Here is a 12,630-nt window from a genome sequence, read left to right as displayed (position 1 = left end):
CTTACCATATCGCAGACCTTGCTGAAAGGGCCCTGTGCAGTCAGGTTTTTACAGTGGTTAATTCCATTGTGAAGCTGAAGTGAGATGATGATAACTTCATATAGGACATAAATGCACCCACTACTGTATTTTTTTCTTTGCTGGTCTGTGGTGCTGGAATGTGAGAGATTGCAATTCTGCAGGAGGAGGGTAGAATGCTGTGGAATATTTAGTCAACAAATATGTAAAGATGACAACATGAAGCATAACTGTAAATTACCTCCCAGGGACATCTGATTTTAAGTGATTTTGTAGTTTCCTTTGTGTTCAAATATTAATGTATATAACACACATAGCACTGTATATTTATCTTTTTTTTTCTCCCCTTAGATTTAATTTAATTCAATGGTTAACGCTTTAGATGGAACTACTTTTTCTTTCTTGTCAGGGAATTTATACTAGCAGAAGCAAACAGTTAAGAAAGTGTTGTGCTGTTGATTTTTGCTTGGATTTTTAAAATTTTATTTTATTTTATTATTTAAAAAATAAACTGCAAAAATTTAAAACCTATTTCAAGGTAGGTGTTCTGAAACAACTAGCAAACCATTTGCTTTCAGTGGATTTTTTTTTGTTTCAGCACTAATATTAATATCTCAAGTTTTCTTGATTAGTATTGTTTGAGGTTTCTTTTGCTTTTTGGAGTTGGTCTTGTACTTTCTTACAGATAAAGATGCTTTATGCAATTTATAATTCATATAAAAAGCTAATTGATTAACTACTGACATTAAAGGCGATGTAGAGGGAGAACGTCTTACTCTGAATATTTGATTGCTTTTGAAATGGATTGGATTTAGAGCTGATAAAACCAGGACTGTTTCAAACACTGTGATATTTTAAGTCTTGATTTATAAATGTTTGTCAGCATTTAGTAAACTATCAAAATAGCTTTTCAAGTGATGGTCTGTTTACATGATCTGCTGAGTTGTTGCAGTTCACGGATTTTTTGACAATGACTTGAGGAACATTGCTTTCGTTTGCAGTGTCTTCAGAAAACACACCTGCTGTTGATTATCGTCAGTTTAGAAGCAGCCTCACTTCGGGTTTTAAAAGGTAAGCTTGTTACAAAAATACTTTTATTTTTCCCTATGTAATGAAGTTCCCTCTCTTTTCTGTCTTGCTCAGCACAAGTCTGTCCAGTCTTTTGCCCCTGCTCCATGTTTTAAAAGTAGCATTCCACATCTAGTATGGGATACTGTTGTTCCTCTCTGCTTTCCTCATTTTCCTTGCCTCTGCTATATGTGAGCATACACTTGAAACATTATATATAGCAGATGAAAAAGAGTTTCATTACTCTTTGTTCCATGCTATTTGCCAGTATATAGTCTTGGGGTAGTAAACATTTGGGGGTTTATCTTGATTCTTTCTTTCTTTTTTTTTTTTTTTTTTTTTTTTTGTTTTTTTTGTTTTTTTTTTTTATAAACGGCTATGGTAGTGTAAAATTTCCCTAAAGATGATCACTGTTAACCAGTAAAGATGAAGATGAAATACCAGTAGGAGCCTGGCATATTCTGCTACATCTGTAACTTTCTGTGCCCTCTGGGTTAGTATGGCTCCTGAACACTCACATGTAACACCTGGCTCTGACCTACTTTGCTTTGTATTCAGGCATATGGTTCTGTTCTGCAAGGAAGAACAGATTCCTTGTTGAATTTGCAAGGTTGTCTTAAGCTTATGCAAGTAAATGTGAATTAGCAAGCACTTGTATCATGCACTGCTTGCCCCAGTCAAACGTTTAGGACTGGGAATGATAGGGGTTTTTCAGCGTGCCTACACCACAGGGAACAAGGGAAGTCACCTAATATTACTCAGGACGAGGGTTTGAAGGCTGATTGTTATTTCCTGGAATTCTGTAATAAGTGTGAATTAGAATTGTGTTTGGGTTGGATATTAGTAGAACATAACAGGTGAATATGATCAAAATAATTTCCTAATAAATTGCATATTCTGTCTAATAAGCTGGTCCTGTTGTATCATGGGAAAAGGATGAGAAAAAGCAAACCAGTGTGAAAATTTGGTTTGTTAGCTAGGCCCTAAGTGGCCTTGGCATCCAAGGGATTAGTGAAATAATGTTTTAGATTCAGTAGGAGCATATTGCTATTCCTTTAAATAGTCAGCCCCAGAATCATCTGATTCAGATGTATTTATTAAAGTAAGGGATTTTCTAAATACATTTTCTCTCTGTAAGTATAGATAAATATCCAGCTGAAGTAGGACTTTAATTAGAAAGCAAACCATGCCAATGTTTACCACCAACAACCAAGGCTAGCCTGAAATACCCCTGCCACAGGGGAAGTGTGCAGGTGTGCAGACTGTAATTCAAAGTATCTTTAAATCTTCCTAGCAAACTAGTTGCTAAAAATTACAGTCTGCTCAAGTGAAACAGTTACTCTCCTCACAGTGGAAACAGTTCCTGCTGTTGTGATTACAGCAGTTATTGGACATCCAGGCTAAAAACTCAGAATTCTGGTGGAAATTAAGGTTAGGGGTCTTTTGATGTGTTTTTTTGGGGGGACGGGGTGGTGATGGTTTGTTTGTTTGTTTGCTTTTTACTTCAGCTTTCCATGCCACGTTTTAAGTGTGGCATAAGTTTTGTTTATCTGTTTTATATTACTCCTTTGTTTTGCCTTTCTTGCTACCTGTTGCCAGACACTGTGTTCAAGGTTGTCTGTACTCAGATTTTACCCTTACATTATTTCTGAAAGCATACCCGCTCAAACTGCCTTTTCTGTTTTAAACTTAATGGCTAGAACAGCCCAAGCATGAAACTCAAGGGTATGATAGAAGAAAGAATATTTTGTAGGTTTTGTTAAGACCACAGCAAAATTTTATGGTGAAATGCAGGTCTTGAGTGTTCAAATGAACAAAGTTCAGGATTGGAGTACAAAAGTACAGGGTAGGGACACGAACAATGTCTCTGGCAGACTAGTTTATGGATTTCTGTTGAAGCTACTCTTCTCTGGTAACTGCTTCAAAGTATTCCCATTCTATTTGCCTGATGTACCATTACTATTTCAGAGTCAAGTACTTTAGGAAATTGATGCATTTGATATCTGCAGTTCGTTGTCAGCCTGTCAGTGGTGGAGTGAGTTCACCCAACAAAGCTTAACTAACCTCACAGATGGCATTTTCTTTTCCCTCTCTGTGGACCTGCACTTGACTCATTTTCAAATACAAGTGGCAGTTGCACAGAAAGAACAAATGTTTCATAGGCTTGACCTTCTGAAATAAAATCCTAAACTTCTCTGAGTGCGTTCAAGCTTTTGTGCATCTGTTATCTTATTTTCCTCCAATGAGAATTGCGGGAAGATAAAATTGTGTCGATAAGTTTTCGTTCTCTTATCCTTGCCTGTGTTAATGCTGTTTTATAGTTGTTGAAAAGTTACAGCTTCTAATGAGAATTTTGAAGTTCTGCAAATTACAGGAGAACATCAGGGTTTTAATGCTTGAGACAGCCAGTTTACATTAAGATGTCAGGAGTTTTATACTTCAGTGAACTAGTTGACATGATTTTTGGTTGTAACCTCATGATGTACAGAGAGGTGTTCTTCCTCAAGTTTTGTTTCAATCTGTGAGGGGAGAAATTCTGTTTTGTTTTCTGCTTCTTAAAATGATATGTGTTTCTCTCGCTATAATGAACATTATACCCTGGGAGATTTGATTACTTTCTTTTTTTGTATAATATAAATGCATTAATAGATGCCTGTAGTTACCTTGGTGTATTAAAAGTCTAATGCACGGAAGTGTTAGACTTTTTTTTCCCTACTAAATTCTATGTATCAAGTGTTTTCTATGTGAAGTGCAGCTTGTTTGAGTGAAGCTTATTTTCTTGAAATTCTAATAGAGAAATATAAAACAAAAAAATACAATTAGGATATGTTAAAAAAAATTGAACTAAGACCAAAACTAAAACACTTTCTAATTGTAATTGATCTATTTGGAATGTTGCATTATTTGAAGTTTTTTAGCAGAAATTATGACCATATTGATTATAGTAAAAAGTCCTAAAGTTATTCTGTATAAAATTAGTTTAAACAGTATGTGGCAAATATTGTATTTTAATTTCATCTAAGTAAGATCCTCAGCATTAATGTTCTCTGTTGTTTTAAAGAAAGCTACGAGAGTAAAATCATTTTCTTGCTTCTAATTTGTTATCCTTTGCTGCCCTCTTCAGCTCAGATGATGTACATCTATGGAGCAAGGTAAGTGGAGATTAAACTGTAAATAAAATCAAGCTTCTTTAGGCATTGCATGTTTATGGTGCATTATTGTAAATCTGAATTCTGAGACTGAAAATTGTCGACTTGATTCATTTGAGCAATACTTCTGTCAGTGGCAGATCAGATAAGTGTACCAAACTGAGTTTTCAGATTGGACAGTTAAGTGAAATTGTGAAAAATCAAGTGTGATGTTACCATGTCATTTAGCTTATTCTACTGCAGTTTTTAGGTCCATGTGGTTATGGCTGAAGGTGGTTGTAGCATCTGGAAAAAAGTCTGCCGTGGTTGTGCCATCTGGCATTAATTCACTTTCCTGCCCTCCCTCAACTTTCTTCCTGTCCTCACACTGGTGCTAATGCAATAGTAAGGCAGACACAGTTTATTAAAGTTTCTGTTTTATGACTTAAAGAATCGAAGTCAAATCCAGATAAAAGAAATTACCTGGATGAACTCAAAGGGAAAACACTGATCATCTTGCCAATGGGGGAGATTGGAGCTACATTAAGAAAACACTGCAATATAACTTGGTCATTGCATTTTGCACAGCATTAGAATAAAGGAGATGTTGTCAGATGACCTTTGGTTGTGGTTTCAGATTTTGGGAAGGGATGCACTGTGCTTTTCATTGTTATTCTTCAGTACTGTAACTGCTGATTAATAAAAGTACATTTTAGATTTCGCAAAGAAATCTTGGAATGAAATGGAAATTGAGATTTGGGAAGTCACTGATAAATGATCTGCATAAAATCAGTGCAGGATTTTTTTGCATTTTAATACCTCTTACTGTTATGTGATGATTCTGGTGAGGGGATGTTTTTGTCTGCTGCCTCTCTCCTTCCTTTTTTGCATTAAAAAAAAGGGAGAGCAGGGAAAGAAAAAAGGAGGTCTCTTATTGGTCCCATTATTAAAATAATTTTGAAGGACAGAGAGCTGAAATAATAGCGATATGCCTGTGAAGTAATATTTAGAGTTAATTCTGCTCTTCATCACAATGGAAGAAAAATAAATTTTGTTGTCTTCACTAAATTTAAGAGTAAATGCATGCATCGAACTTCTAAAATAAGAAATGCTAACTTGAGAAACAGACACCTAGAAATAGAAATAATATTACACTTTTTTCTGTAATTCATCCCTTTTAATACACTGATATTTGATTCAAAAGAACTGTTATGCGTTCCTTGGATTTTATTGCAGTGTGTGTTGATTTGTCATAGGAAGATGAGGGGAAAAGGGCAGAAAAGAAGCTGGAGTTTAACTGTGAACAGTGTCCATGCTGTTGGTAGAAAAGTAATAGATAAATATTCAGTTGCACATTTGGTATTTTCTGTCTTTATTTATCCATTTTCATCAACAATTGAAGGTGATGGTTCCTTTTCTTTTGTCATTACTGAAAACACAGCACTTTGACAGCGAGAATGCATCTCCTGACTTTGAGATTGCATTCTAGCGTCGTAGGAGATAAAACAAAAATTCTTGAAACACAATTTCAGTTTTCAGGTGAAGATTTAATTAATAAAAATTATTTAATTTCCTTAAGAACAGTCAAATGATTTTCTAAAGTGATGTTTAAGTTAAAGTATTTGTAGGTAAGATGCGGGAGCTTTTGGGTAAATGATTTTTTTTCCAGAGGAAGTAAAATCTATATATTTCTTTGGTTTGCATGATGGATCAAAGGAGTCTTAAATGTAGTTGAATGTAATTAATTTCTATGGACGCATGTTTTGTCATTCAAAAGTGCACTTATTTACAACAGCTTATTTACAAGTAGCTGTCCTAGCTACCTTAATTCTAGCAGAGCATGATAAATGTTGTTCCTTTATTATTTTTTTGTACATGCTTCTTTCAGATATAAAAAATAAGAAGCTTTTTAGGACAATTTCAGCCTTGCGGTAAATTGGAACGTAATTGTAGCATCTTCAGGAGTGACACGCTTTAAGCAGTGTCTTAGGATAGCTAACTTCATGTAGAATGATATATAAACAGAATACTGGAGCTCTCTGTCTTAATGCTTCACCTCAGAAAGCATTTCTGTTTGCAATATTTTTTCAAGAAAACCCTATTATTTACTAAAAAACCGCTTTGTGTTTCTTAGGGAATGACTATGATGTGGTAAAGAATAATACCTTAACAGAGAGATGCTTTATTATTTTGAGAATTCAATTTCAGATACTGTTTGTCCTTGCTTGCTTCTTTTGGCTGCAATGTACGATTATTCTGTCTTACCAGATAACAGAACTGTTGTACAAGGATGAACGTTATTGCCCGACGCCTCCAGGACCAACTGGTAGAGTTTCAATTTCTGTGATTGTAACTTATCCACAAATCCGTTCTTCTGTGTAATGATGGGTTTGAGGGATTACAACAGTAAACACTGATTGCTTCTTTTTGAAAGTGAAATTTGAAAACATGTTGGGTAAAATCCTGATTCAAATAATCAGAGCATATTCTGTGAGATCCATGAGATTTTTCTTTTTTTTAGAATTATAAACAAATCTTGCTGATAATGATTTATTTTTCTAAATTTATAGATCAAAATGGAGATTTAGAAGGAATATAGTATCAGTGCTTAAATACTTAAAAAAAAACCCCAACAACCAGTTTTTCAACCTACTTTTACCTTTAATAGTACAGTGATTTTGTGAGGCAAAACAGTTCTTAATATCCCAAATCTTCTCCCTTGAAATAAGTATGCTTTTTTTGTTTAATGTGGTTTTTTTAAAAAGGTTTGGTTGTTCGCGTGCCTTTCAGAGCCAGAGGGACAAGTAGACACGGGGACAGCTAACCTTAGAGAAGACAATACTTGATGCTCTTCTTGTTCTGGGAAGAGCTACAGGACTCCCCATATTTTTGCACTGCATAGATAAGAAACTTAGCATAATTTGATGAAATCTGTTCATCTTGACTTTCATTGGCTAATAGGCAGTTTCTTCAGTGTTACTTGCTTGAATGGTTAAAATATTTTTGTATGCTGTTATATTAATATTACAATGCTTAATGTAGCTCGGTAATGGAATATAATGGGTAAAATGTACAGAATAAATATGCAAAGTGTTAGAAATCTGGTTTTTTCTTTTGAGCAATGACAAAATATTTGTGGCAACTATTTGGGGTGGCAGGCAGGAAAGGGGGGGAAGGCCTTGGGCAGTACCACTTCTGTCACACAGTAGTGGAAAAAATAGATTGAAGTAAGATTCTGTACTGAAAAGCTGTCACTAGGTCTGAAAATAATTAATATTCCTTTCACTCACCAGTTAGATATGTGCTCCCAAACCACATAATCTCTATGCCTCAGTGATCATTGTTGCCATTTCAGAGCCTCTCATCAGGGTGACATCTCACACCAAAATGATTTCTTATAAATTAATCTTGATAACATGACAGTCTCGGTAATTTTAGTGGAATGCTTTCTCTTGTTTTTTTCCACAGAAGCTGTTGGCTATTTTCTTTATCACTTGATTGACAGCATGAGTGACTCAGAGGTACAGGCCAAGGAGGAGCGTTTGAGACAATACTTCCATCAGCTGAAGAAGATGGTACCATTTCATTTTTTGCTACATAATGCCTGTCCTGCCTGACATGTATCTATTAGGTTTGAAATTGCTGCTTTTAAGTACAGCCAGACCACTTCTCAATGACATGCAAGAGCTGGAGACTTGAATTACGTCTGAGATAATTTCTGTTAGACAAATTTCAGTTTGGTTGTGTTTCAAAACTCATATAATTTTTTTCCCCACCTCTTGGTACAGAATATAGTTATCCCTACAAGCCACTACAGCGGCATTTGCAGACTGCTGGACTCCTCTCAAGTTCCTGAATTAATTAAGGTCTGTGGTTCTATAGCAATTACTTTGAATCGAAAAAAATCTGTGAATATATTCTCCTTTGGAAAATAAATATCTTCATGCAGTGATTATATGTTAGCCTTTTAACCTTTCTGTGATTTTTCACTGTTGTAGTTGGTTTCATTTCTAATGTGAAAGGGATACATTTAATAAGTGCTGTTTCAAGTCAGTGAAATAACGCTGCAGAACGCAGTGTTTTTTTCCTTTGCTATTATATAATTACCTTGAACCTTTTTAGTATGATACGCTTACTTAGAAATTGAACTTTGGGGGAGATCAGTGATATTTTTTTTCTTACTGAATTTCAGGATGCAAGGTTACTGTGTCATAAAAAATCCCCGTCTACAGACAACATTCCAGAAGTAAGTAAATTCACAGATAGCTCTGCTCGTTCTTGCTGTAATGACACCGTTTGGATATGGCGTTTAGATGAAGTGTAATCACTGCCTTGCAGGTCATGGAAGTGTATTAACGTTATTTAAATCTACCATTTGAAGTTCAGAGGTTACTTTCCAGAGTAGGAGTAAAGGCTAGCCAGATTTTCACATAGACCTGATGCTTGACCTTGGAGTTGGCCGAGGTTTCATGCCTCAGTTTCCCTGTCTGGTAGATATTTTTTTGAAAGTTCTAGTTAGTTAACAGTAGTGGTGTGAGTTTGTAAATTACAGTGATCCACTTGAGTGGCAGGAACCATATAAATCCATACTGCTTCTAATGGTCGAGTGTCAAGGCTTTACATTTCTGATCTGAGCAAAGTGGAGATGGAAAAAGAAACAGGCTTCTATTCCCTCCTTCCCTGAACACAAAGAACTGAGTGCGAGAGAAATAGTAATGTTGACCTTTGTAGATATACAACTTAATGTTGGGGGTTTTTTTACTGTATTCCCATTCAAGTCTTCAATTAGTAGGTACTATTTAAACAGATAAAAGCACCTTAACTGATTAAAAAATTTCTTCGAGTATGAAAGAAGAGGATTATTTTGTCTGTCTTTTATTAAAGTGATCCGACAAGTTGTTCGGGGAAGGGTGTTTTTGCAATTGACATTCTTTCTGTTACCTCCATTTAGAGTGCTAAATCTGACGTGTCTGCTTTGGAGAAGAAACTAGAAAATCGGAAAGCTGAAAACCAGCCTATTACAGATGTCTTGAAACAACTGATACTTGCTCTTTGTGAAGAAGAGGTATCGTAAGCAATGCAGAGATAATAGGAAACGCGCAGCTATATTTTTAAAGGGACACAAATGACTGTGTTATGGAAAGACAGAGTTAAGCAAAGACAAGTGCAGTGCTTCAGGTTTCATGGTTTGATGCTTATAAATCAAACATAAGTGCAAAAAGCAATTAAATCAAAAGGTTAACTAATTTCAGCAACACCTTGAATGGCATGTTTTGGGGTTGCTGAAGTTTGTTTACAATAATCTGCAAAGTGAATGATAGTAACAGCTGTGATAGGTTTATCATACATGCCAAATGTCCTTTCAAGCCATGGCTCCGGTCTCTTATATCTAGATTGTCAAGCAACTGATACGTGCACTAGTCATTTGCAATTCAAATATTACTAGGTTGTTAATGCAGGGATTGAAATTCCATTTTCCTGCAGGAGGAAAGCTCTTCTGAGATAAAGGGTCTCTTGCCTTCATTCGGCAGGCGTCCAGCTGTAGTTTACATTCATTTAGTGTGTGTCTGTAATTTGTGGGGTATCACCACACTTTTGTTCCGTTTCTTGTTCAGTATGATCCTGCCTATAAAGCTGGATATATAGGGACAGTAAGAGTTGTGCAGATGATGGCACAATATTCTCTGTTGCTACGAACAGGATTTACAAAGAGTTGGATATCTCAGCTGTGTATCTCTACAGTTTTGCATATGAAATAGGCCTAGATGCAAACACCATTGCAAGTTCAAGGTGGTCAGATGTATGAATAAGAATTTATAGAAAAATAAGCTTTCTATGGAATTATTAAGTAGTTTTTTATTCTTTAGAAAGTAGTTTTGTTATGTGTTTGGCAGTGTACCTGGTGAAAATGGTTATGGATTCCAAATAAATAAGAGCTGTTTTAGAATACGAGTTAATCACGTTCATGGTCTTGGGATTAAAATAAAGGAAGTCTCTTACATTTAAAAATGCAAGAAATACAAATTCAAGGCAAGAGAATTTGTTCAGAAGTCTATTCTCAAATTATTGTAGAAGGTGTTCTACAAAAATAATGTTTGCAAAACAGCTTTCACTCTTAAAATTGGCTAAAGCATTACAGCAGTGTGGTTTTGTATGTGATCCTATGATACTAAAAGCACTGAAGCAATCGTGTAACTGCACACTGAATGTATAGGATTCATAATGTCAGATTGACTTTTCCCTAGTTCACATCTTTGCTTTGTTCCTTTTTTAGAATATGCAAAAAGCCCTTGAAGTGAAAGCCAAATACGAACCGGACATGGTTGTCGGTGGCTATGCAGCCTTAATAAATTTGTGCTGTCGACATGATAATGTAGAAGAGGCAATGAACCTGAAAGAAAAAGTGTAAGTACACCGGCGCTGAAACATGTCACAGAGATTTATGCTGATACACAGACCTTGTTGAATTAAGTAGGTTGAGTATTAACCCCCTCATCCATTTTTAATTAGCTTTCCCCAACAATGTATGTGCATTTAAAACAGTCATGGGTGTGGTTTTTGGAAACAAAAAATTCGCTTTGTGTAATTGAACATGAGAAGCAGCTACTTTGTGTGGTCAGTAATTTTTTTAAAATTTTGATTTTGAAAAAGGCAGATAGCTACATAAGATGTATTTTATTTTTATTTTAAACATGCATAGTGTGTCTTAATTGAATATTGGCTTAGTTTACAGTTAAATATAGCTACCTGTATTGTGTGTTAGAAAGCACCTAAAATATGTTTAGCGTGCAGGACACCTGTATTGTTTTTAGAATGGCACTGTTTGTCAACATTCTATTTTTAATTTTTATATTGAGTTCTTTGTATCTTGGCTGTAAAAGTTAGCTCCCAGCTGAAACATGCCATGCATGACTTAGCCCAGAGCAAATTCTTACAGACTATCCTTCCATTTGCCCCTTTCCTTTTTCCCTCGAGAGGCTCCTTTTGGTCTGACGCTATAGTGAACTGAGAACAAGTTCTGTGTGTTTCAGGTTCTCTCTCTCACGTACACCCACAAGGTACTTGCTTAGGTTTTACAATAGGGTGGCAGGCAGGTGCTCATTACACCCTGCTAGTGTTAGAAGTGATGTGCAGTGATTGAGCTGTGCATATCAAGAATTTTGCCACTCAGCAAGTAAGGGTGGTGTATTGGCTTTGGCTGCACTCCTGCTCTCACACAATCCCCAGAGTGAGCTTGCAGGAAGTGAAATTCAGTCTTCTGCTGGAGATTGACTCCGGTAAATGCATTTTAACTAATCTGCCTCAAGCGTAGCCTCGTATTGCAAAAAAGCATCTCTTTGGATTGTTATGCAAAGAAACAGCAGTGGAGGAATTAACTTGTCGTACTTCCAGGGAAAAGAAGCAATGTGTAACAGAAACTTCTGAATAGTAGCCTTTAACTTAGGTGAATAGTTTTAACCTCCCTGTCAAAGAGATTATAGCCCTGTTCCAGTCATTTGCACTGTTTTCTTCGCAGGCTTCTGAAAAATACCCTATATTCTGAAAAATACCCTATGCAATAACTACCTCATAATTAATTGAGCCATTTGACTCTTTCTCAGAAACAGAACCTTTGGCTTTTGAGGGTGGGAAGGTGCGTGGACCCTGTTTTTAAAATCATGTTCTAATGATACATCTTTTTACTTCTATCAGATATTTCCTTTTAGACTCACTATCATTTTTAACTCTTAGTGCCATTGTTATGTACTTTTAAAAATAAATCTTTAAACTGAAGCTATAAAATGTGAGCCTCTGTTGATAAAATTCCTCATGCTTTAATTTCCAGCTTCCCTAGGAATTCACCTGTTGCTCTTGACAGTGGAAAGTACGTAGCACTGCTAGAAGTCTTAGAGAAGCATGGTAGAATAGAAGGTAATCCATTTGCTTTCATTGTGTATTTCTGCTATATAATAAAGGTATCTTGCCTCAAGAATAAAAATGTGAGTTGATATTAATGGTATATCATGTCCTGAAAAGTGCTTGAACATTTTGCATACAAATTTGCATGTGAATTCAACCAGAGATGCTTGGACAGTGCAGGCCATTAGTTTTAATGGATTGGCAAGCTTGTCATTTACATTTGCACAGCTCAGTGCTTTTTGCATTTCTGCAGCTAGTTTTTATTAGCATTGCTGTTTGGATTGAGTTTGAAGATCATGACTTATGGCACAAATTGCGTATGTGCCTAGACTAATGGCTTTGTTTTTGCTTAAGAAGGTCTGAAGGCTGAACATAAAACCTATAAAAATAACCTTCTCATAAGAGCCAAGTAGTGCAAAAAATAATTTAACTTTTCATCAAGTATGTATTTTTCTGTTACTATTCTTTTTTGTGTTCCCTATTGAATTTTATATTCAATCTGTAAACTGCCTGGAAA

At 35.7% G+C, this 12,630-nt stretch overlaps 1 protein-coding gene across 2 annotated transcripts in view; it reads left to right on the top strand.

Annotated features, from left to right (window-relative positions):
* LRPPRC (leucine rich pentatricopeptide repeat containing) overlaps positions 1–12,630 on the top strand; it is an 87,279-nt gene that overhangs the window by 26,780 nt on the left and 47,869 nt on the right. For both annotated transcript variants that reach the window (XM_040058683.2, XM_040058684.1), the window contains exons 14-22: positions 1,020–1,089; positions 4,211–4,238; positions 6,483–6,540; positions 7,683–7,789; positions 8,003–8,080; positions 8,407–8,460; positions 9,166–9,279; positions 10,489–10,619; positions 12,040–12,125. In XM_040058683.2, the coding sequence (XP_039914617.1) occupies positions 1,020–1,089; positions 4,211–4,238; positions 6,483–6,540; positions 7,683–7,789; positions 8,003–8,080; positions 8,407–8,460; positions 9,166–9,279; positions 10,489–10,619; positions 12,040–12,125 (726 nt within the window). The remainder of the gene's footprint in view (positions 1–1,019; positions 1,090–4,210; positions 4,239–6,482; positions 6,541–7,682; positions 7,790–8,002; positions 8,081–8,406; positions 8,461–9,165; positions 9,280–10,488; positions 10,620–12,039; positions 12,126–12,630) is intronic.

Source organism: Hirundo rustica, chromosome 3, assembly GCF_015227805.2.
Source record: "Hirundo rustica isolate bHirRus1 chromosome 3, bHirRus1.pri.v3, whole genome shotgun sequence".
Classification (NCBI taxonomy): domain Eukaryota; kingdom Metazoa; phylum Chordata; class Aves; order Passeriformes; family Hirundinidae; genus Hirundo; species Hirundo rustica.
The sequence above is the reverse complement of the archived record's forward strand: the minus strand, read 5'-3'. Positions and strand labels throughout refer to the sequence as shown.